Below are 22,808 nucleotides of genomic sequence, written 5' to 3'. Positions count from 1 at the left end.
CTTCCGCAATCATGCCAATTTGGAACTTTTGTTGTTTTTGTGCCCACGTCAACACTGGCCTTTTGACATTGAGCAAATTAAAGTGTCAGAAGTGCACATCAGAGTAAATGAGTCATGACTGCGTGAGAATGTGGCAAGGGGAGAAAATAGCCGGGTGCATTTGTTCACTTGTTGAATTGTTTTACTGTCATGTTGACCCAAACACATTTATTATGACATCTCTAAAATGAAATTAGAACAAAGAGGATTTGGGCTTTGAATGGGTGGGATTATTGTCTTATAAGGGAAAATATTGTTTACACTCTTAAAACTGCTGGGTAAATTATTATTTTTTAAATCAAATTTTGGTCAAACATTGGACCGATCCACTACTTGGGTCAATTTGGGCGTTCAAAGTTGGGTCAAATTGGCCCATTTAGCAGGTCGGTAATTTAACATTTAGAGTATATTGATGATATTTTTCTTTGTTTACTATATCACAAGTATTACTGTTTGCCATTTTATTTGTTTATAGGGTTGCATGCACGCCAGGCTGAATGGACATTTTGTCAACAAAATTAAACAAGTAAGACAGGATTGATGACATCGGGTATGCCTGTGCAAACCCTGTGAGTGTATTTTATCACAAAATGTCATGTTATCGCAGAAAACGCCACCCAGGGGTACACGTATGGTGGCAAAGGCCGTGCAAGTCACATTCATCGTGTGGGGAAGGCGGCGGGAAATGGTACCACCAGGCATTCTCTGCAGATCACTCGTTGCGCATCCCTCTGTCATGTCTGACTCATTGTGTTGGGTGAGATGACATTCTGTGGCAATCTCCTCTGTGCGTCAAGGAATTCAGAACATGAATACTATTAATGGCAACAGCATAAAAAAAAAAAGAGTCAGAGCGTCAAATCCAGTATCTTCTGTGCAAACATTATTATATTATTATAATTAGCTCACCTTCTAAATGTGTGTTTATGTGTTAATATACCTTACAAAATAAAAAATAAATCTCAAAATGAAGTACTGTTGTTTTCCCGTTGTAGACCGTTGTAGAACCACACTGCATCCCAGTAAATCAGTAATGTTTTCACCATTTAAGCAACCATTTCATGATCAACTACATCACTGATAGAATCTGATTATTATTTTTTTAAACACTACAGTGTGCAATGACAGTAAAGATTCTAATTATATTATGCAGAACAGGGTAATGACACGATTTTTAATTTTGGCTGTTTGTTACATGACATTAAAATTGAAAACGACACAATAAGCAGTGTTTTTATTTCCTTTGTAAAGACTTAGGCAAAATCCTATTTTCACTGCTAGACACTTAAATTGTCCTGCATTTGTACGACGCATGCGCAAGTGTTTACGGCAGTAATCACATGACGTCGTTCCATAACCCGGAAATCACAGGGGGCGGGATTTAGTTGACGGAAGTCAGTGGTGGAGTCAACTCCAACAAGGTAATAACATTACTTTCCTTATGTTCCTCATTTACTCCAGGTCGCATTTAAATCTCAATTCTGGGACGTGGCAGCTGTCAAAGCAGTGTTCCGCTTATTGACTTTATATTATCCGTGAAGTTTAAACGTAATGGCGGATCTCGGTAGTGCGTTTCAGCTAGCATTAGCTGGAACCAGTGAGGATGTCATTAGCAGCGACAAGGTTCTCGCCAGTGTCACCCACACACATAAAAAAAGCTTTTATTCTGGGTGATATATATACACACGTTGGAAATAAATAAGATCGTACTTGCTTCTGAGGTTCTCCGGAGACGTCGGCACTTGCATTTGTGTGTTTTCATTTGATGGTTATAGGTGCTGTCAGAAACACTGTCAATTTTGCGTGTATTAAATACAATTTCCCCATTGAAAGGAATTAAAGGCCATTAATCCGTTACAGCCCTTTAAAAACACATGCGGTAGCATTACAATACCAGAAAAAAATAAAATATATTGCATATTAAATCACAATCACAGTATTGAGAACAAAAATCGTATTTACATTACACTTCAAAATCGTTCACCCCTATTTTTTCTTGTAATCTGTACGAGCCATGAATAATGAATGTATTTTACACTAAACAGCATCCACCATGACGGCCATCAAGCACGCCCTTCAGAGAGACATCTTCACGCCCAACGATGAGCGTCTGCTGGGCATCGTCAACGTCTGCAAGGCGGGGAAAAAGAAGAAGAACTGCTTTTTGTGCGCCACGGGTATGTGACGATATTTTGTTGTTGTTTTAGTTTTGTTGTTGTTCTTCACCTTTCCCTGTAAACATACTGTTGAAGAATGGATACAATTTGTTCACGGAGTCTGCCCTTTGTTGTTGTTCCAGTCACCACCGAGCGGCCCGTGCAGGTCAAAGTGGTCAAGGTGAAGAAATCCGGAGACTTTTACAAACGACAGCTGACGTGGGAACTCCGCGATCTGACCGAAGTGGATGCCAAAGATGCGAGCAAGGTTGGCGTAGGCTGCACCACATAACACAAATAGTAGTTACAGTTACAACATTTTTGGAATGTAGCAAGTACATTACAATTAATGTCTAGAGAGAATAGTGTTTAAAACAAAATTAAAGGTTATATGGGAGAATGCAGAAAGCTGAGTCTGTAGGGATGGGGACACTATTTAAGGAAATACGATATTTTAAAGAAGGAGTATGCTTTTTTTTTTTTTGATTAAACCACAAGACACTTGCAAATTTACATATTGGCTGATTTTTTTTCTTCTTCTTTTTGTGCTATGCTCTTTGCTCCAGGAAAACCCAGAGTTCGACCTTCACTTTGAGAAGGTCTACCGCTGGGTGGCCAGCAGCACAGCAGAGAAGAACTCGTTCATCTCGTGCATTTGGAAGCTGAACCAGCGCTACCTGAGGAAGAAGGTGGAGTTTGTCAATGTCAGTTCTCAGCTGCTGGAAGGTGCGCTAATTTGCCGCTCTCCTTTTTTCTCACACTCTTTTTCTTCTTTTACCATTTGAAATTAGACTGACGTTACCTTTGTGCCTCTGTTTTCTTTTTTTGAAGCATGTTTGTAGAGTTGACTGCTCAACCTCTCTTCTCTGTATTTTCTGCTTTGTGGTACGGCTTTCTGTGTTAAATTTCTTGTTTCTCTCTTAAACTTTCTCTGGCCAGAACTTCCTAAAGCGGAAGGTTGGTAGGACTTAACTCCCCCCCCCCTTCCACCCCTCCCCCCTTCCTCTAATTCCTCTCCATTTTTCTTCATGATGTTACCAGCCACCATTATTAAAAGACACTCATTCTCATAAACATGTCACCAAATTAAGCTGGTTATGCATTAACTCATCACAAATGTCCAGGCCATGTTGTTATACTCGTATGTTTTACATAATGGTATATGTCTGTTTATCATATATCTTCAAATCTAATTGAAGCAAACCTCTGCCGTCCATTGTTTCTTTTAAGTTTAGCAGACCTTTTAAAACACCTTTAGCTGATGAATACTGGGAGTGTTGAGGCCCCACTGGAAAAAAAATGCACTACTGAATTGCCTAAATTCAAGAAGAAAATTAATATATTTTTGACATTAAAATTGTAATTTTGATAGAATAGCATTGTTTACTTTTGAGAGAAGAAAATCGTTGAAAAAAAAATTCTGAAAAAAATGTAAATTCCCCCCCCCCCCTTTTTTTTTTTTTACAATTTTGATTGGGGGAATGTATATATTCAAGATTAAAATGATAATATTACCAGAATAAATGTGTATTTTTATTTATTTATTAAAGTCGTACTTTTAGGGTGTAAAAATGTGTATATCTTTTAAAAGAAATGTTTACATTTTTCATGTTGATTATCATTATTAGTAAAATATAGTTGTACATTGTAGGAAGGAAAATAGAAGTTTTCGGAGTTATATATTCAAGATCAAAGCCACAATATTATGATTTTTTTATTTTAAAGTATATTTTGGAGGAAAGTTGAGAAAAAAAAGTATGTATTTTCAAGATTTATTTTATTAGAATTTTTTTTAAAGAAATTTTCGACATTAAATTCGTAACATCATGAGAATAGTCATAACATGAATGAAATTAGTTATTTTTGTATAGAAAAGTATTTTTTAAATTAATTTTTTAAGGTAAAAGGTCAAGTAAATTTCTTACATGTATGGCAATATTTGGGTTCCGAGAATAAGTTGTATATTTTTTTAGATTAAGGTCACAATGTTGTATAAATAAAAATAGTTTTATATTTTAAGGATATTAATAGTTTTAAATTAAAGTCGTTTTATTGCGGTAATAAAGTGAACAAAGGACATGGGTTGTTGCCTGCCTAAGAATGAGCAATGTAGAGGGTCTCTATTCTCATCAAGCTGTGATTTTGACTCTTTATCTCGAAAAGAATGAGTTAATACCACTTCATAGATAGATACTTTTTTTCTTAACTGGGGTGGGTATTGTAGACACAGCATGGCCTCATACTTGTGCTGGATGCTCATAATGTCTTGCCAGTGACTAACTGGTGGTGAATGAGTAAATTTTTATAAAGTCACCGTCGTCGTAATACTGAACTTTTAAAGAGATCACTGTATGAAAATGTCTGCTTCCTATCACTGAACGTCTTCACCTGTCAGTAAAATGTTCCACCTCAAAGTCTTTTGGCCAGAACAGAACATTTTCTATTATTTTGTGTGTTCATGTCCTCTTCCATTTATTTATTTTTGCCAATAGAGTCGGTGCCCAGTGGCGAGAGCCAAAGTGTCGCCGGCGGCGACGAGGACACTCTGGATGAGTACCAGGAGCTGAGCGCCCGCGAGGAGCAAGACATCGAGGGCATGATGGAGGTGTGCGAGTACGCCATCTCCAACGCCGAGGCCTTTGCCGAGCAGCTCTCCAGGGAGCTGCAGGTGCTAGATGGGGTGAGTGCAACAATCACATCAAACAAAAGGAAACACTGCATGGAAAACTGGCCTCAATGTTAACGCTAATGGCGAGTCTTTGAGATATAACAAATTACTCGACTTCCTCTCCATCCGCCTCAAGGCCAACATCCAGTCCATCATGGCGTCGGAGAAGCAGGTCAACATCCTGATGCAGCTGCTGGACGAGGCGCTGGGCGAGGTGGACACCATCGAGGGCAAGCTGAGCAGCTACGAGGAGATGCTGCAGAGCGTCAAGGACCAGATGGACCAGATCTCGCAGAGCAACCGACTCATCCAAATCAGCAACACCAACAACGGAAAGCTGCTGGATGAGATCCAGTTCCTTGTGGTGAGAAACTATTTTGGGCAATAAAGTATCACAATTTCATGGAACAAATATTCAAATTTAGTTTGTAAATGTAGGTTAGTGCTCCATCTGATAATTTCAGCCCTGTTGCCTCGTGACCTTGTCATCTTTCCCCGCCTAGCACAACATGGACCTGTCCAAGGGCCACATCAGAGCCCTGCAAGACGGAGACCTGACCTCCCCTAAAGGCATCGAGGCTTGCATCAATGCAGCCGAGGCTCTTTTGCAGTGCATGAACGTGGCCCTCCTGCCAGGTATTTTTTGCTCACCATAAATCAAAAACGCTTGTTCCATTAGTCATGTCAAATCCATCTTTTGCCCGCATAGGCCACGACAAGTTGATGGCTGTGACGCAGCAGCAACACCTTTTCACCGAGCTGCGGGATACGTTCGCTCGCCGCCTCACCAATCATCTCAACAATGTGTTTGTGCACCAGGTAATGCCGTTTTATTGCTGTGTAGGGGTGAATAACAACCACTGTTGCTTATTATACGTTTTTTTTTAACAATTCAAAACTCGAGAAAGATGTGGAGGGTGCTATCGTGCAATTAGCCCCAAGTTTGAAACATTTAATTGATTGTGCCATTATACACTTCTGAAACCTAAATATTTGTGCGCAAGCAATTAAAAAGTACATTTTCTGCAATATTTACCCTTGAATTATTATCTCCCTCCCTTAAGCCCATATCCCACTGAGGAATGGTCGTTTGCGACGCTAGCGAATGTGGATTTCACGTAAGGGTTCGTTCCAGTTCACAGCATTTCCTAAACGTTCTCTTTACAGTCTTAATAGTTCTGTAAACCGTTTTAATAGTCTTTCTTGTCGCAAAAGGAAATTTTGAACATGTTCAGAATTTTCTTGTGACAACAAAGACCATTAAAACTGTTTAGAGAACTATTAAGAATGTTAGATAACTTTTAGGAAATGCATGTTCAAAATTTCCTTGTGACAAGAAAGATCATTACAACTATTAAGACTGTTTAAAAGAATGTTTAGGAAACGCATGTTCATAATTTCCATGCAACAAGAAAAAACATTAAAACAGTTTAGAGAACTATTAAGACTGTTTAAAGAACTTTTAAGAAACACTTGTTCAAATTGTCCTTGTGACATGAAAGACCATTAAAACTGTTTAGAGAACGTTTAAAAAAAAACGCTACGACCTTGAACGAATCCTTACATGAAGTCATCATTTGTTGGCATCATTCCTTTGTTTAACCAGGTAAGAAACTCAGTGAGATTAAAAATCTCTTTTCCAAGAGTCACCTGGCCTTGCAAACGTTCGTCTCTCAGTGGGATACAGGCTTTAATGGCAACGAAAGGAAAGAATGCAAAACTGACCAACCATTCCAAGGGTTTGTTGCTGTTTAAGGCCGTTGACTTCCTGTTTTGCTCTTCTGCCGCTACTTCCTGGACCTCCTCATTTCCTTCCTCCAGCCGCCACTTCCTTCCTCCTCATACTCCTATTCCTTGCCAGTGTCTCCCTTTGAATCATCCCACTTTGCTCTTTCTGTCTCTGTCAGTTCAACCACTTCAGTCACTTCAAAATGACCATCCCTCACTTCTATAGGTCTTCCTGCCTGTCACTTCCAGTGAGTAGCTTCACCTCACAACACCCCCAGACCACCCCCCCAACAGACGAGCTGTGCATGGAATTTGTCTCTAACCACTTAACGGCCCCTTCGACCAAAAAGTGCAAAGGCCCTCTTTGAGTGTTTTGGTGCTATCAGGGTGTTATTTTTGCCACTGAAGGACTCACATCCTTAACAAGTGTGCCTGTGTTGCGGTACAACCAACACGCGTAACACTCGAGAAGTGCAAATGACAATAATAACAAGGTTTGTCATGGAAAATACACATACAGTAGGCTTAAAAGGTTTGTCTACCTGTGTCCTGCGACTGTTTGTGAGCCACTCAATTATTTATTAAATGTAGCGTTTGTGATCCCAATGTTCCTTTCTGTGCGTTCTAGGGCCATGACCAGAGTTCCACCCTGTCCCAGCACACCGTGGAGCTGACCTTGCCCAAGCACAGCCCCCTCCATCGGGACCTGCTGCGCTACGCCAAGCTCATGGAGTGGCTGAAGATCACCCACCGGGAGAAGTACGAGGGCCTATCGAGGGTCAGTGCTCTTACAGCTCACCCCTCACTCGTCCAAGTGCCCCTCTTGTGCTTGTTGAATTACTTGGTAATCACAAGCCAGGGGCCGCCATTACACTTGCATTTTTTGTATACAGTGACATAATTGCAGTCATTTTATTTATTTTTTTTAAACACAAGTTACAGTACTTTGTTGTTGTTTTTTCTGCAGACCTATGTGGACTACATGAGTCGACTGTATGAACGAGAAATCAAAGACTTCTTTGAGATTGCCAAGATCAAGATGGCGGGAACGAGCAAGGAGGCGAAGGGAAAATTTGGTAAAATGGTGGATTAATACCTTGCCATTATTTTTTCAAAATGTCTCTAAAACATAACCTGAGCCCAGTTACAGGAGAGATAGTTCAATTTCCTGTTGGATGCTGGAGACATTTACAGGGATGTGATTTTTCCGCTAATTCGCGGAATTCCGTTTTTTTTTTATCTAAAGTTCTATAAGTTAGATATGATGATATTCTCAGTGATAGTTTTTAAAAGCAAAGACAGTCCAATGTTTTTGAATGTGACTGATTTTGAGTTGACTAAAACTGCCATTTTATATGGGATAGTTCAATATACATTGAAAATTTATGCTGTTGTTTTGTCTATTTCTTTGTCATGTGAGTGCATTGAAAGTACTTAAAAACACGGAAAACCCATGAGCTGAACGGCCCCCAGACCCCCGGCTAAATTTTCAGATAATTTCACTTTGGTCAAATCACATCCCTGCATTTAGTACTGAAGACTTTAGCTGTCGTATGACCTAAAAAGCAAAACACACCTCTTTGTTAATTTTTTTAAATGGTTGCTGAGTCTCACAAAAAATATCCTGAAGCTTTACATGATTTGTGTGTACGTATGTTTTTAGAGGGGATGTAATATTCCGAGAAAAAAAAGTATAAAATGTTATAAGAAATAACCTTGCAGATTTGTGACACTATAAAGTGGCAAATTTGCGAGAACAAAACTAATAAATTTACGAGAAAAAAACTTGCGAGACATAGTATAGTTATAGTCTGGGAGGTGCTGGCTTTTGTCCACCAGGAGCTATATAATGTGAAGATTCATTGGTGGTTAATGGAACACTCTTTATAAAATGATAAGGCAGGATGAAGACGGATTTCTCAACTTTACTCGTTAAACACAGCAAGCTACAGCGACACTTCCTGAACCCCTTATCATCTGACTAACACTAACCAACCAGAAGCTAGCAACTTTAGGTAAATGCAAGTGAATGACTCAAAAAAAAAAAAGTGTTACTTGTACCCAACGCTTCAAAGTGTGAATGCTTAATATGATATGGTTAATCTCTGCTAAAGCAATTACGAATAATTATCGCCTTATTTGAAAACCTGACGAAAAGTATTGGCACAAACATCCAAGTACGCTATGTGCATTTCTTGCAAGTTTTTGAGTATTTTTCTTGCAAATCTTGAGAGTTTATTTCTTGTAAATTTGTCAGTTTTTTTCTCGTAAATTTGTCACTTTATAATATCACAAATCTGCAAGTTTTTTCTCGTAAATTTGTGAGTCCCCCCCCCCCACAAATTTGCCACTTTATATAATATCACAAATTTGTCAGTTTTTTTCTTGGGATGTTATACCTTCCCGAATAAATATTCATACAAGGCCCTAATACGCCGTCGTATGTATGACCTCAGGGTAGTTCGATTTAAGAGATTCCATTGTGGAAACGTGCAATACACATTAATACCTGAATCCAAAGACTTTTTATTAACACAAGCTTATAAAGTGTGAAAGAACTGCTTCTGTGCTGATAGTAATGCCTTGCTACTTTCTCGACCTGTTCACCAGTTTAATATCTCAGCGGCCAAGTCTGCTTTCTGCATTCTTTGTTAGCTTTTTTCTGTTGAGAACAGCCCAGGGATGTGTTGTCCGGAGGTCTGTCAGCTTACGCCGAGCGGCTTGTCTTAACACCCGTGTTGCATGTACTAAGCCTAACCTCTCTCTGTCTTCGATGCCCGCCTCTTTTCTAACTGGCTGCAGCCACGCTTCCGCGGAAAGAGAGCGCGCTCAAACAGGAGACGGAAAGTAAGTGAGACCCGAGGAAAATCCTCCCCACCCTGCTACTTTGCTTCTCATGTAACTGCACTGAAAACAAGCCCAGTCTTGATGCTGAAGCTGCCTGCTTTATTGCTTGTGTTACAACAACGCATCATGTTCACGTGTTTTTGTGTGTGTCTGTTTATGTATATGTGTCATTTCACGTGACCTTATGTTGAACTCAGGCCTTCACGGCAGCTCCGGAAAGCTGACCGGCTCCACGTCCAGCCTCAACAAGCTGAGCGTGCAGGGCTCCAACAGCCGGCGCTCGCAATCATCCTCACTGCTGGATATGGGCAACATGTCGGCTTCCGACCTGGACGTGGCCGACCGCACCAAGTTTGACAAGGTACACCTGGCAGGGAAAGTCCGACGAGGTTAACGGAAATGAAGTTAACGACATGGAATGGTTGTTTGCAGATATTCGAGCAGGTCCTCAGTGAGCTGGAGCCCCTGTGCCTCGCGGAGCAAGATTTCATCAGCAAGTTCTTCAAGCTGCAGCAGCACCCGACCGTCTTGCCTCCTCTGGCTCAGGTGACTTTTGCTTTTTTGACCCCCCCCCCCCTTTCAATAAATATTTAACATAACAGCTGATATTAGAATCGCTTTGAATATGGCGGTTTAGTGGTTAGTACATCTGCCTCTCAGTCAAGAGTGTTAGTCAACTTTATGAAAGTTTCACCAAGCGGTTCCAAAGGTTTACACACTAATTTACCAACTTCACAACAGAAAATACACTCTTAATTATATATTGAATGTTGTACTGCAATATGAAAATCCAGTCCAATATGTTATGAAAATGTGATCTTCGCTGCAATTTGTTTTTGTTGTTTTCCACACATTACAACAATAATGTAGACCATCGATCAACCAGGTTACCATTCTCAAAGCACAGCATGGCATCTTTTAGTATAATCCAACGATACACTTGTGTTCTTTCTGCCCTCCCAAAAACATAAACTTGTGAGGCAATAATAGTCGCTGGCGCGTTTTCATCCTTCATAAACGTCTGGCAAGAGTTGTGATGTTTTATTTGAATTACTTTTTCAGCCGGAAGCCGTGGATTCGGATGGCATCGCGCCTTCAAGAATGCCTCCCCAGGCGGAACATAGACACTCCTTGTCATCAGAGTGAGTGCTCACATTAACTTCAATTGCGTCAACAATCTCAACACATTCCCTCATGTTTTCTCCATCTTGGTCCCCCTTCAAAGCAAAGACATGGTGCGGCTGATGATGAACAAAGTCTTCCAGAGCATCGAGACGGAGCTCAACAGCCTCATCGCTCTGGGTGACAAGATCGACAGCTTTCACTCGCTGTACATGCTGGTGAAGATGAGCCACCACGTGTGGACGGCGGAAAACGTGGACCCGGCGTCATTTCTCAGCACCACGCTGGGAAACGTGCTGGTCACCGTCAAGAGAAACTTTGACAAATGCATTGTGAGTAGGGTGTATCATTCTTTTAGCTTTGATTATGGCTATGATTCAGTATTGCATAATGTGCATATTATCATCAGTATGACAGTGACAGATTCCAAAATCGGTCTAATTTTCACAGACTTTAATTTTGTAATTGCCGTTAGATACCACAAGATGGTGACCTTTGCACTCAGCGCCAAAGCATTATTTTTATATTAAGACATGGTTTTGTCCTTATGGGCATGTGGTTGGTTTCATCAGACCGCAACATATTTTTCCATATGCATTTGGGAGCATTTTTTTGGCATTATGCATTTTTTTATTTCCAAAAGATAAGGTATGTTTGATGCCAACACAAAACTGTTCATCACCAAAATAACTGTTTTTCTTCAGTTGGTACTAGCACAAAGTGTTCAGGCTTGTGCTTGCAAGAATTTTTTATTTATTTAAAAGCCTACTAAAACTTTATTTGGGGTGAATTCGATGAAAATGGCGGCTGTTTCGTGCTGACTCCCATTTAACATGAGTCTGAATGTGATGTTAATGTCATGCTATAGTAATGTTAATTTTGAGCACATCCACCAAATCCACTCATAAGAGGGTGTGCACACAACTACATTCTGCCCCCCCCCCCCTTTCTCTCAAAACATAATGTACATCACATTAATTGTAGAAAAAAAAAATCAAATCACAACAACTTAGAATTTGAACAGGGGTGTGTAGACTTTTTATATCTGCCGTATCCAGTTATGTCTTTCCTCCTCGCAGTCTGGCCAGATCAGACAGATGGAGGAAGTGAAAATTTCCAAGAAGAGCAAAGTTGGCATCCTGCCTTTCGTCACCGGCTTTGAAGAGTTTGCCGAGTTGGCCGAGACCATCTTCCGAAACGCGGAACGTCGCGGAGACCTCGACAAAGCTTACGTCAAGCTCATCAGGGCCGTCTTCATGAACGGTAAGAACGCTGACTGTGTATTTTTACACAGAGGCAAAGATCTGACGAGTGCCTCATCCTTAGTGGAGAAAGTGGCCAACGAGAGCCAGAAGACACCACGGGACGTAGTGATGATGGAGAACTTCCACCACATCTTCTCCACGCTGTCACAGCTGAAGATCTCCTGCCTGGATGCGGAGAGGCGCGAGGCCAAGCACAAATACACGGACCACCTGCAGTCCTACGTCATCAACTCTCTGGGCCAGCCTCTGGAAAAGCTCAACGTGAGCCCCCCACCCCTCCAAAAAAAAAGCATGTTCATCATCATCATCATCATCATGATAACTCTGTTACAGCATTTCTTCGAGGGCGTGGAAGCCCGCGTGGCCCAGGGGATCCGCGAGGAGGAGGTGAGTTATCAGCTGGCCTTCAACAAGCAGGAGCTCCGCAAGGTCATTAAAGAGTACCCTGGGAAAGAGGTCAAGAAGGGACTGGACAACCTCTACAAGAAGGTGGACAAACACCTGTGCGAAGAGGAAAGCCTGCTGCAGGTGAGATGCGATTACTGCAGTACAGTACACATGTATGGTACATAATTTTTCCCTATTGAAATGAATGGAAATGCTAGTAATCCATTAGAAAAATAGCACACAAAAACACCGTTAAGACATTTATGTCAACAAATCTAATCATCGCCTTTGGCTCTCCCTGCAGGTGGTGTGGCACTCCACGCAAGACGAGTTCATCCGGCAGTACAAACACTTTGAAGACTTGATCGGCAGATGTTACCCTGGTTCTGGAATCACCATGGAGTTTACCATTCGGGACATGCTGGAGTATTTCTCCAGCATCGCTCAGTCCCATTAGCCCTGCTGACAAAGACTGACTACTGACACTTTCTGGATAAACATCCAAATGATGATGTTTATTCATCCGTTCGTCCATATATATTTTTTTGTAAATAATGCTTGGCAGGGTGCACCCTCGATTGGTTACCAGCTAATCATAGGGCACATTTAAACAATAAACATTTCACATTTATGGACACTTCAGACTAGTCTTCTTTGAACTGAACATTTGCCGGAGTACTCAAGGAAATGCATGCAAACATTGAGGGAACTCCACATAGGAGAGCCGGAGCTGAGATTACAACCCTGAACTTTTGAATGGCAAGGCAGACGTGCTAACCACTAGGCTACTTCACTGCTCGTGTGTTCACTCATTCACTTAATTTCTTTGTTCCATGTTCTTAATAAAATTGCAGTCACCAAATTATTACAGTATTATTATTATTTTTTTTTTTTTTACTTTGGAACCCAATTTAGTCCACTGCTTTTGTACCACCACCATTATGTTGCATTTAAAGAAATAATTAATACTATTCAGGATCAGTATTTATCTAATAACATGACAAAAAAAATCTTTTTTTTTAAAGAAAAAGAAAAAATACAGGACAGTATTTTCCAGATGTTGATTATTAAATAAATTAATATGTCAATATTGTAACAAAACATGTTTTGCTAGTCAAAATTGGCTAGCAAAACTTGTTTTGCTAGTCAAAATTGGCTGACACAAATTTTCAACTAAGCAGCCACTGAGAAGACAAAAAAATAAATCCCAGCGATGACGATAAATTGGAAATCTGGTTGGTTACACTGACATGGCAAAAGAGTTAAAAACAAAAGTATAGTATCCACGAATACGAAGTAGGGCAGCCAGGAGAAACACTCCAAACAAAAGAAAATAGACGTTTGAGGGTCTTGAAAATGGGTTTTATTTCATAGTTTTAAGTTTTTGATTGATTAATTGTTTTACACCGCCCATCCGACCTTGTCCACACGGGCGACGCTCATGAGCATTACGCGCGCATCCCTCTTTGTTTCCTTCAATCCATGGTGACGAATGCAAACCTGAAGTCATCGGCGCTCTTTTCAAACTTTTGCAACAGCTTAAAAAAAACGCTCACTCGTGGCATACGCGCTACTAAAATAATATTTATCGACATAATATTTGTTCGTGTAATGGCTTGGTTGTGACGGCAGCGTCCGTTTTTGTGGTGCTAAATTGTCGTAGCTGTCAGACAAAAGTGCTGCTTCCTTCCGCCTAAGGAGGTAAATTGGGTTCCAGCTTGACATATTTTTAATACTGTAATGTTAAAAATAATTAAATTGCGCTGTTGTGGTGAACGAGCAGGCTGAAAAATATTTTTTTTTGTGGGGGTAACTTTTGGCTAATGTTAGCTAGCCAAGTACTGTATTTTTGCAAACAGGCGCCGCTTCCGCCTTTTAAATTGAATTAGTGGTAGTTTAACACATTTGTTAACAACTATACGCCGTTTAGTGTATCATTATCGACTTGTAACTGTTATTAAGAGTCATGGAGAGCAGCGCGGAGAGGAAATACGTCAACTTGAGGAGGCGTCTGGACCAGCTGGGTTACAAGCATCCTCTTGGGATTGAAAACCTGCCGCTCGTCGAGAAGCTTTTCAGGTAAAACACGACGTCTTGTCCTCCTCAAAAGTAGGCTTGCAAATTCCAATTCAATTTCCCTGTGAAGTTGAGCTGGGGAATTCCGAAAACTAACTGAGAATCATCATATTCAAGCAGAAATATAAACTTTTTGTCATAAAGATAGGATATAAGATACTTTTGTTATTGGTTTTCCATATGCCTGTTAAAATAATATTTTCAAAATAAAATACAAGCCAGACCTGACATTAAATGTTTCTACAAGATTCTATTCATGATGGATTGTGCTGTTATCGGTAATGCAGTAGTAAAGTCACAATTACAGTAAATATATCTATGTAAAAAAATAAAATAAAAAATCTAGGCCAGAAATATATTACAATGAAATTAAAAACTATAACTAGCTTATAGTCACTAAGCGACATAACTGCTCTATGTTTCAGTGATCTGGTCCACACGACCGAAAGCCTGCGCAATGCAAAACTCTCTGCAAAGTCAGAAAAAGAAAGCCAAAACTTTGACGCCCTGCTGGAGCCCTACAGAGCAGACAATGCAAGGCTGGTTAGGGAGAACAACCACCTTCACATTGAGGTCCTCAAGGTTAAGGAGGAGATGGAGCACATAACAAGAGGTAGATGTGATGAAATGGCCTGAGCCATTGTTTTTAAAATGTGTGTGTGCGCATAGAATGGGCATTATGCAAAGTAAACGTGTTCGTAAAGGTATAAAAATGCAATATAAGCATCAGTCCACTTCCATCTTTCTGAACTTGGATCCTTTTCAATGCATGATTTTTTATAATAACGAGCAAATTAACATCAAGTGAAAATACTGAAATCTTAGGTTTGTATTCGGACTGGCTGACTATGAAGACAACTCGGAAAATGTCACAATACAACAAGGCCCTTTTAACATGTAGAAAATGTAAACAGTCTTGTCTGACGACATCATCCCTTCCAAACAATCCCACCCACCTTGTTTCAGAGCTGAAAATCCGCATCCGAAACCTGGACCATGACATGTGCGACCTGAAGTTCCTAAACAATCAGTACGCGCACAAGATCCGCTGCCTGGAGAAGGACGGCAAAGCCAAAGCCGAGCGCATCCTGCAACTTCAGGAGAAGAATTTGCAGGCTGTCGTGCAGACGCCAGGTAATGGCTAAACCTGGGGAGTGTGTTTATACATTGAATGAAGGTCTTGTCATGTATTTTTACCAGGTGGAAAAAAGCGAAACATCGCTTTCCGCCGTCAAAGAATGCAGACGGATGAGCTCATCCCTCCACCTGTGACTTCCGGGTATCCTGTGGTTCAGCCTGACGATCCGTATATCGCAGATCTCCTGCAACTGGCTGATAACAGGTTGTTATTTCAGTTTTGGTGCCAATTGGATGAAAGCATTTCCCACACATGTTAATAAGACACCCGAGGATGGTTTCAAATTCTGGAGAAAAAAAAATTGTCATCTTTTTTGATTTGTAGGATTGCTGAGCTGCAGGATGAAGTCATAAAAGTCAAATCAGAGTTAGATGAATCCCATGAATGTATACAACTTTTAAATATCCAAGTAAGTAATCTGTTTATCACCAGATAATGTTTTATTTACATTTCAAGTGAATTAATTTCTTTGAGGTTGGCGAGAGGGACCAAGAGATCGAGCGTCTGAACCGCGCGCTTCATGGAGGCCGACCTCGCGATGTCATCTCTTTGGAGGCTCAGAACTTCAGCAACGAGAAACTGATCGCCCACCTCAACCTTCAGGTGAGCGCGTCACTCTGTCAAGAAGTATCAGCCACTCGTTTGGGCTGTTCAAAAGTCGCCTTCTTGTCAAACAGATCGAGTTTCTGCAAGAGAGCAACAAGACACTGGAGCAGAAGGTGGAGGGGCTGCAGCACAAGTCCTCCAGCGAGGTCGCCGACCTCTCCTTGAAGAACTTTGAACTGTGTCAGGAGCTGACACACATCGACGGCCTGGCCAAGCGGATGGAGATGGATAAGGAACGAGCCTTGGAAATGGCCGACACGGAGTTGCGGGATAATAAAGTGAGCATAAGACATTCAAAGTTTAAGGTTTTAAAAGGAACATTATAGAAAAGTGGTACCTTGACTTACGAGTATACCAAGTTTTTTCCCCAAACATCTCCTTTTTATTTTGCAAAACACTGCACAATTTGTCCCTTTTTTCGATCATCGATTATTTAAAGAATCACTCTAGCACATTGAATTATGTGCTCCTTCCAAGAGTGAAAATTAGCCAAACTTGATGTTGGCTCCCAAGTACAAGGCATGTGCTTGACTTGTCACCATCCGGACTGGAAGTAGCTGTTTACATCATTGCAACTACCTAGCCTCCACCTCATGGTCGTCATGGTAACAAACTGTACACTGCGTTGGCCTTGCATGTGAGGGAGTGATTAGTGACTCATTTGTATAAGACAACGCCGCCCCCTAAAACAGACTGATTATCGTTTTAATCAAACGTGAAATGTGTGCTGCAATTCTTATATATTGATGTTAAAAGCATTTTTAATGGTTTTTCACTTGTGCAGAAAGTCATTCAAAGTCAACAGGAAGTCATTGATGATTTGGAGGAGAAGCTTAAAAAAATAAGAGCGGTGAGTATTTAATGTACTTAGAAAATGCAAATTTTAAATGAAAACCGCCTTTTTGGATTTACACTAGCTTTTTTGGTTTGTATGCCAGGCACTTTATGAGCGGGACTTTGAAAAAGGCTCACTTGAAGAGCAGCTGCTGGAGCTCCGAAGGCAGAACGAGACATTGGAGGGAACGCTGGAATTCCTGGAGGCGGAAAAAATCAGGCTGCAGGACAAAGTGGAAAAAATGATGTCTGCCGGTGAGTTTACAGTGTGTGTACAGTATCTGAAATGTCTTTTATCATCATCGTTGTAACACTGGTGGTTGTAATCAATGTATTCATCATAAACATCTGTATTTTGTCTTGTAGACAAAGACCTGGTGCTGGAGCTGGAGGCCTTGCGAGCCAAACACGGCGTCTGCGGAAGGGAACGCTCGCCGTCACGCCTGGACGCCTTCGTCAAGAGTCTGGAGGAGGAGCGGGACCGCTACCGTCAGGAAGTCCAACGTTGCAGACAGGTCCGGGGAGCCGGCAGCCCCATTCGGAGTCCGGTCCGTGGAGCCGGCAGCCCCATTCGGAGTCCGGTCCGGAGCAGGAGTCCAGCTGGCAAGGTAATCGACGTAATAGTAAACTGTACGTTTATGTACTCAAATTGACCTCATCTTTGGGGGTTCACTGTAGTAAAATCCTGAACTTGACACTTTTCAGGGAGGCGTTGCTGAGTCAGACTTGCTCACTTTGGGGAAGGAGCGAGATGAGCTGAAGGCGGCTCTGCGGGAGGTGGACGAGCGCATGGAGGATATCCAGACCAACGTGAAAGCTATTACTGCTGAGAGAGACCACTTCAAAGTCATGTTTTACCAGGTAAAAAGCCCCCCCCCCCAAGATATTTATATTTGAAAAGGGCATCTAATAGCTCTCACGTGTGCAGACGCAAGAGCAGCTGCAGGACGCCCGTCAAAGCTCAAGCACGTCCGAAGACGTCTTGAACCTGAAAGAAGAACTCAGGCTGGCAGAAAGTAAAATTCTGCAGGTGAAGGCGGAGAGAGACTTGCTGATGGAGGATTTTAAGGTTGGAATGCTTCTGTACTGGCAATTCTGTTTTTGAAAGCCTAAAAAAAATATTACAAAATAAACCAAAATTATGACGAATTTTTTTTTGTTAAAATTTGCAAATACTGCATGCAATTCCGCTGCTGCCAGGTCGACTACACATATATTGTGTTTTAGATTATGACTTTATATGACCATATTTACAATTTCATATGTATCAATAAAACAGTGAAGCTTGTAAACATTTTAGCAAGCGGTGTCAATGGTCAATAAATGCATTTTTTGTAAACTTTTCACAAACAACATAGGCAATATAAAAAATGATCAAATAAAGTTCAGTTGATAGAGCTGGGCCAGGCAGGCCGTTCTGGAACCGATAATGGAAAAGCGCCTATACTGGCAATCTGGCCAAATTTGAGCATTTTCCCTTCCTTGTAATCAAGTTAGTTAATTATTGTGATGTCTCTTGTCTCCCTGTACTTCTTCTTCATTAGGTTGGCCAGACTTCTTCGGTCCCAAATGGACATGGACAAGAAAAACGTATTCTTGACCTGCAGAACGGCATTCACATTGTAAGCCTGATGATTATTTAACATGTGACACATTTGTTTTCCATTATGTTTGCAAAATTAGGTTGAAGTCTTTTTGTCTCTGCTGTCTTGGTTAAGAACCCTGAATAACCTCAATGTAAAACATTGACTCTACTTGTAACTTTTCTACACACTTTGTAAATTGTGGCGTGAAGCTGGAACAGGAGAACTTGGACCTGCGTTCACAGCTGTTTGCGCTGAAAGACAGCAAGCGGGACATGGAGCAGAAGCTGGACATCCAGTCGAGTGCGCTGCTTCAGAGCACAGAGGAGGCGGGACAGCACAGGAAAACGGCTTCTGCTTTGAGGTTTGTTTACAACAGAGGTGGGCATCGAGGGCCGGAGTCCTGCAGGTTTTGCATGTTGCCCTTCTCCAACACAGCTGATATATGATCAGCTCATCAGCAAGCTCTGCATAAGCCTGATAACGATCCTGTTGATTGGAATCAGCTTGTGTTGGAAGTGAGAAACCTCCAAAACCTGCAGGACTCTGGCCCTCGAGGACCGAGATTGCCCACCTCTGGTTTACAAAATACACAGTAGCGTAGACCAGTGGAGATTCTTCGCCCTAATCCAGGGCATATCAGGAAATTATTATTTACTAGAGACTAGAGGATGTCTTTACTTTGACTGTTTTTTTTGTTTTGTTTTTTAAATAAAACACAATATGCCCGAAACGTCACCCGTTTTTTTTTTTTTTTTTCAGATGTGTGTCCGAATGAAATTTGATCTTGGGTGTTTTCTTTCTATTTGTCAGGCTGCAGCAGGAGCAGATGCAATATTCGCTCTCTGACCTCCAACACAAGCTGTCTGTAAAGACCACCGAGCTGCACGCCGCTCACGAACAGATGGAAATTCAAGACGAGACCATAGGTAACTATTTGTAATGTTAAATTCCGCTTTTTAATGATTCTGCTGCCTGAATTCTCTTGATTTTGTCTCGCAGGGATGTTGCGTCAACAGGTGTCCAAGCACAAGCAGGAGGCGGAACGTCTTCAGCTCTCTTTCGTTTCGCTGGATAAGGAGAAGGATGGCCTGCAGGATGAGGTGGACCAAAAAGCAGAGAAGCTGGTTGTTCTTCAGGGGGAACTTGAAAACAAGGTATTGGTTAGCTCCTCTAAATGTCCGTTTATGTCTCCTGTTAATTTGTGAGTCAGATTGACCCACTGTTGCTAGATATACTCAATGTTTATTAGGGGGGGTTCCTGACACTTTTGAATTATAAAACAAGCCGTTGATCAAAATGACTCATGGACAATATTTCTTCTGCTGAGAAACAAACGTAACAGCAGGGTTAAGCTTTTCAAATAAGCTTGTTGGGAGCATGTCAAAAGTTTCCATAGCAGTAATTGCAAATGCACTGTAATGTCATTTTGTTCTTTTAGGCTAAGACGCTTGATGACGTGAGGCTCACAGTCACAGCAATGGACAAATCTATGGCGTAAGTATTTTTTTTAAAGTGCCATCATACTTGGTAGGGATGTAACGATATCCAAACATCAAGATACGATATTATCTCGATATGAAGCTCACGATCAGAGGTGGCAAATCCAGGTCCAGAAAATAAAAACCCTGCCACAGTTTGGCTTTAGCCCCTGATGCTAGCTAGCTTAGCTAGCTCCCTAGCAAGTAAACGAGCACCACGGGAACTCTACGGTTGACGATTTAAGAACGAAAAAAAGAAAAAGAAAAAGGTCACAATATTGTAAAAAAAAAAAAAAAAAAAAAAAGCCCATACTAAAAAAAAAAACACAATATTGTGCTTCTGTACGTAACAGCAATGCATATGAACAACCTACAATCTCTAATAACACTTAATATTGAGGCACTTGCTCGCTAATGCAGGCACACATTGAGTTCCTCCACATATTGACCCGGTTCACAGGCATATTACGTTCCCCTTCATCTGACGATTAGCGTCGATTTTAAACATAGAAGGGCCAAAACTTGCCTTGTGAAAATTGAACTGCACAAATGGAACTCACCGGATGTGCTGCTTTTAATATCGTGGCATGGCGACGACGATATTGTGGCAGTATTAATATCACGATACTACGATATTGCCGTTATCGTTACATTCCTAATACTTAATGGAGAGTTTTGTGTGTCAGTCAACTGCAGGGGGCGCTAAACAGCCACGAGAGGGAGATCGCCAGTCTGAGGAAACAGTTGGATGAAGCCCAGATGGAACTGGCGGGACTACAGAAAACCAGAGAGATCACAGCCAGAGAAAAGCGAAGGCTTCACGACGACCTGACCACCATGACCAGAGAGAACCAAGTATGGATCACGTCTTTTTTTTTATGATCATCTTGCATCATATTTGACAAGCGAAGAATGAACACTAAGTTCTGCTTCTGTTGTCTCGTCCAGACGGTCCATGTGGAGATGGAAGAGGCTTTACGTGAGCGTGATGAGCTGAAACTGCGAGTGCACTCTTACATAACCGCGGTAGCCAGGATTGAGAACCTGTTGAAGACGAAGGCAGGAGAAAATTGTTACACAAGAATTTTTTATATACCAAGTACCATCTCAGAAAATACTAGAATGAGAAGAAGTGACCAAATCAATGCAATGTAATAATTTCCTCATCCCATCCCATCCGGTTCTGACAGCCTTGGTAGATTTTCGTCTGTTTTAGCAGTACTTGCTAGGTTTTATTGTACAGTATTTCCCTTGAAGCGTCACCTGACTATGACTTGTTGGTCCCGCAGGATCAGGAGAACCTGGACCTGCTGGAGCGCTACCGCACGGCCCACTTGGACGTGGAGGAGCGGGAGCACCGGCTGCAGCAGATCGAAGAGATCAAGAACTCCATCCGCCTGGAGCTCCTCTCGTCCGACGCTGAACGCCGGCACCTGCGCGAAACCCTCAGCCACAAGGAGCTCGAGATCCAGCAGGTGACACCAGGGTTATTATAGTATTGGAATTTTCATTTTAGTTAGTTTTTATTTCGTTTTGAGTTTAGTTTTTTAAATGCATAGTTTTACTTTAGTTTTAGTATTAGTTTTCGTTTTTGTTTTTTTAGTTCATTCACTCCCAGCCATTTTCACTGAAGCGACCCCCTTCGCTCCTTTGCTGTTTTACTGGATTTTAACTGATTTTGCAAGGCCCACAGAATATTGTGTTCTATTGCTATAAAAACATGGAACATATCAAAACACAGATTAGTGTCTCTTCTTTCATCAGGAAAAAAAGTATATTTTTATCTGTTTCCGTTTTGCAGCAATTAGCATTCGAACATAGCTAAGTTTCATCATTATTCACAAATCTTTTTAAAACAGTGGGGAAAAGAGCTTTTTGCAACATGGCCCTGTTTGATCTCTTATACTCTACTGCCACCTGCTGGTCGTTTTTATAATAGCTACCATTGCTTCAATTGTTCTCTTCAGTTCAGAGGCTGCATCAAGCCTTCTGTATGCACTAGCATATAAATAACGTATAAATACACTTTTGGGACCAGGGTAATATTTAAAATAGAGCAAATGAGTTAAAAAGTATTTTTGTTATTTTATTTCGTTAACTAAAATAACATTGGGTGAGACGCACAGACCTATCGGAATTTAAAAATTATGATTTGAGTTAAAAAGTATTTTTGTTATTTTATTTAATTAGTTAACTAAAATAACATTGGGTGAGACGCACAGACCTATCGGAATTTAAAAATTATGATTTGTATTCATTTTTTTTTCCTTCTCCAGCATATGCAAGCCCTGCAGGCCTACGAGGCCAAAGTGTCGACGCTGGCCCGCACCATGGCCCGACTGGAGGAAGAGCTGCGCAAGGCCCAGGAGGAGAAAGCGTCTCTCGTCTCTGACTTGGCCACCGTCAGGGAGCTCTGCGTCAAACTGGACTCCGCCAAGGAGCTCACCGCGCGGCACGTCACGTCCAAGAGCATGGAACTCGAGAGGGTGAGCCCAGGCACCATGGATGAGTGGGTTACATGTTTGGAACTTTAGGCCAACGTTCACCAGGATATACTCGCTTGCTAAAACTTGAGACTGCTCCCATCCAGGTGGAAGGAGAGCTGGAGGACGTGCGCTCTGAAGCGGAGCTGCTGAAAAAGCAGCTGGCTAGCGAGCGACTGGCGGTGCAAAATCTGGAGAAGCTGCTGTCCTCTAATCGCCACAAGGAGTTCCAGACCCACCTGACGGCCAGCGAGAAGGAGTCCGAGCTCAAGGTCCTGCGAGACAGACTCACCCTGGCTGACAACAAGAAGTAAGGACTTGGTCTGACTTGAAAAAGTCATTCATACTCGTGTGCTCAATTGTCTTACTAGCCAGGACAAAAAAAAAAAAGCTGT

General features: G+C 41.5%; 2 protein-coding genes across 6 annotated transcripts in view; both read left to right on the top strand.

Annotated features, from left to right (window-relative positions):
* The first annotated feature begins 1,366 nt into the window (after positions 1 to 1,366).
* Positions 1,367 to 13,077, top strand: exoc1 (exocyst complex component 1). 4 transcript variants are annotated; one of them, XM_077584862.1, is made up of 20 exons: positions 1,367 to 1,460; positions 2,085 to 2,216; positions 2,339 to 2,463; positions 2,762 to 2,921; positions 3,135 to 3,152; positions 4,688 to 4,875; positions 5,000 to 5,227; positions 5,367 to 5,499; positions 5,573 to 5,682; positions 7,220 to 7,369; positions 7,559 to 7,667; positions 9,394 to 9,438; positions 9,636 to 9,799; positions 9,871 to 9,984; positions 10,501 to 10,580; positions 10,664 to 10,892; positions 11,640 to 11,823; positions 11,887 to 12,086; positions 12,159 to 12,353; positions 12,517 to 13,077. In XM_077584862.1, the coding sequence occupies exons 2-20, from the start codon at positions 2,093 to 2,095 to the stop codon at positions 12,667 to 12,669; spliced, it is 2,709 nt and encodes a 902-aa protein (XP_077440988.1). In that variant the 5' UTR covers positions 1,367 to 1,460; positions 2,085 to 2,092; the 3' UTR covers positions 12,670 to 13,077. The 4 variants fall into 4 exon arrangements, with proteins under 4 accessions (XP_077440988.1, XP_077440989.1, XP_077440991.1 ...); XM_077584863.1 differs by lacking the exon at positions 3,135 to 3,152; XM_077584865.1 differs by lacking the exon at positions 9,394 to 9,438.
* Positions 13,078 to 13,659: 582 nt separating this feature from the next.
* The window catches only part of LOC144062103 (centrosomal protein of 135 kDa-like), a 10,246-nt gene continuing 1,097 nt past the window's right edge, over positions 13,660 to 22,808 (top strand). Inside the window, exons 1-23 of one of the 2 annotated variants that reach the window (XM_077583052.1) lie at positions 13,660 to 13,913; positions 14,175 to 14,291; positions 14,714 to 14,901; positions 15,255 to 15,422; positions 15,489 to 15,630; positions 15,751 to 15,835; positions 15,901 to 16,029; positions 16,104 to 16,310; positions 16,817 to 16,882; positions 16,971 to 17,121; positions 17,233 to 17,474; positions 17,572 to 17,727; positions 17,795 to 17,935; positions 18,411 to 18,488; positions 18,662 to 18,813; positions 19,263 to 19,378; positions 19,452 to 19,606; positions 19,891 to 19,946; positions 20,617 to 20,785; positions 20,879 to 20,989; positions 21,220 to 21,405; positions 22,207 to 22,416; positions 22,521 to 22,723. In XM_077583052.1, the coding sequence (XP_077439178.1) occupies positions 14,179 to 14,291; positions 14,714 to 14,901; positions 15,255 to 15,422; positions 15,489 to 15,630; positions 15,751 to 15,835; positions 15,901 to 16,029; positions 16,104 to 16,310; positions 16,817 to 16,882; positions 16,971 to 17,121; positions 17,233 to 17,474; positions 17,572 to 17,727; positions 17,795 to 17,935; positions 18,411 to 18,488; positions 18,662 to 18,813; positions 19,263 to 19,378; positions 19,452 to 19,606; positions 19,891 to 19,946; positions 20,617 to 20,785; positions 20,879 to 20,989; positions 21,220 to 21,405; positions 22,207 to 22,416; positions 22,521 to 22,723 (3,224 nt within the window). In that variant the 5' untranslated portion in view covers positions 13,660 to 13,913; positions 14,175 to 14,178. Of the gene's footprint in view, positions 14,292 to 14,713; positions 14,902 to 15,254; positions 15,423 to 15,488; positions 15,631 to 15,750; positions 15,836 to 15,900; positions 16,030 to 16,103; positions 16,311 to 16,816; positions 16,883 to 16,970; positions 17,122 to 17,232; positions 17,475 to 17,571; positions 17,728 to 17,794; positions 17,936 to 18,410; positions 18,489 to 18,661; positions 18,814 to 19,262; positions 19,379 to 19,451; positions 19,607 to 19,890; positions 19,947 to 20,616; positions 20,786 to 20,878; positions 20,990 to 21,219; positions 21,406 to 22,206; positions 22,417 to 22,520; positions 22,724 to 22,808 lie in introns of both variants that reach the window. The other variant, XM_077583053.1, reaches the window with a different exon arrangement.

Source organism: Vanacampus margaritifer, chromosome 13 (assembly GCF_051991255.1).
Source record: "Vanacampus margaritifer isolate UIUO_Vmar chromosome 13, RoL_Vmar_1.0, whole genome shotgun sequence".
NCBI lineage: Eukaryota > Metazoa > Chordata > Actinopteri > Syngnathiformes > Syngnathidae > Vanacampus > Vanacampus margaritifer.
The sequence above is the reverse complement of the archived record's forward strand: the minus strand, read 5'-3'. Positions and strand labels throughout refer to the sequence as shown.

What these genes read in the sequence shown, in the direction of transcription:
- exoc1 (XM_077584862.1), top strand. Translation starts at nt 2,093, where the DNA reads ATGACGGCCATCAAGCACGCCCTTCAGAGAGACATCTTCACGCCCAAC. An exon ending in GCTCAAACAGGAGACGGAAA is followed by an intron (nt 9,439 to 9,635) that starts GTAAGTGAGACC and finishes TGTTGAACTCAG; the next exon opens with GCCTTCACGGCAGCTCCGGA. An exon ending in CAGGGCCGTCTTCATGAACG is followed by an intron (nt 11,824 to 11,886) that starts GTAAGAACGCTG and finishes CCTCATCCTTAG; the next exon opens with TGGAGAAAGTGGCCAACGAG.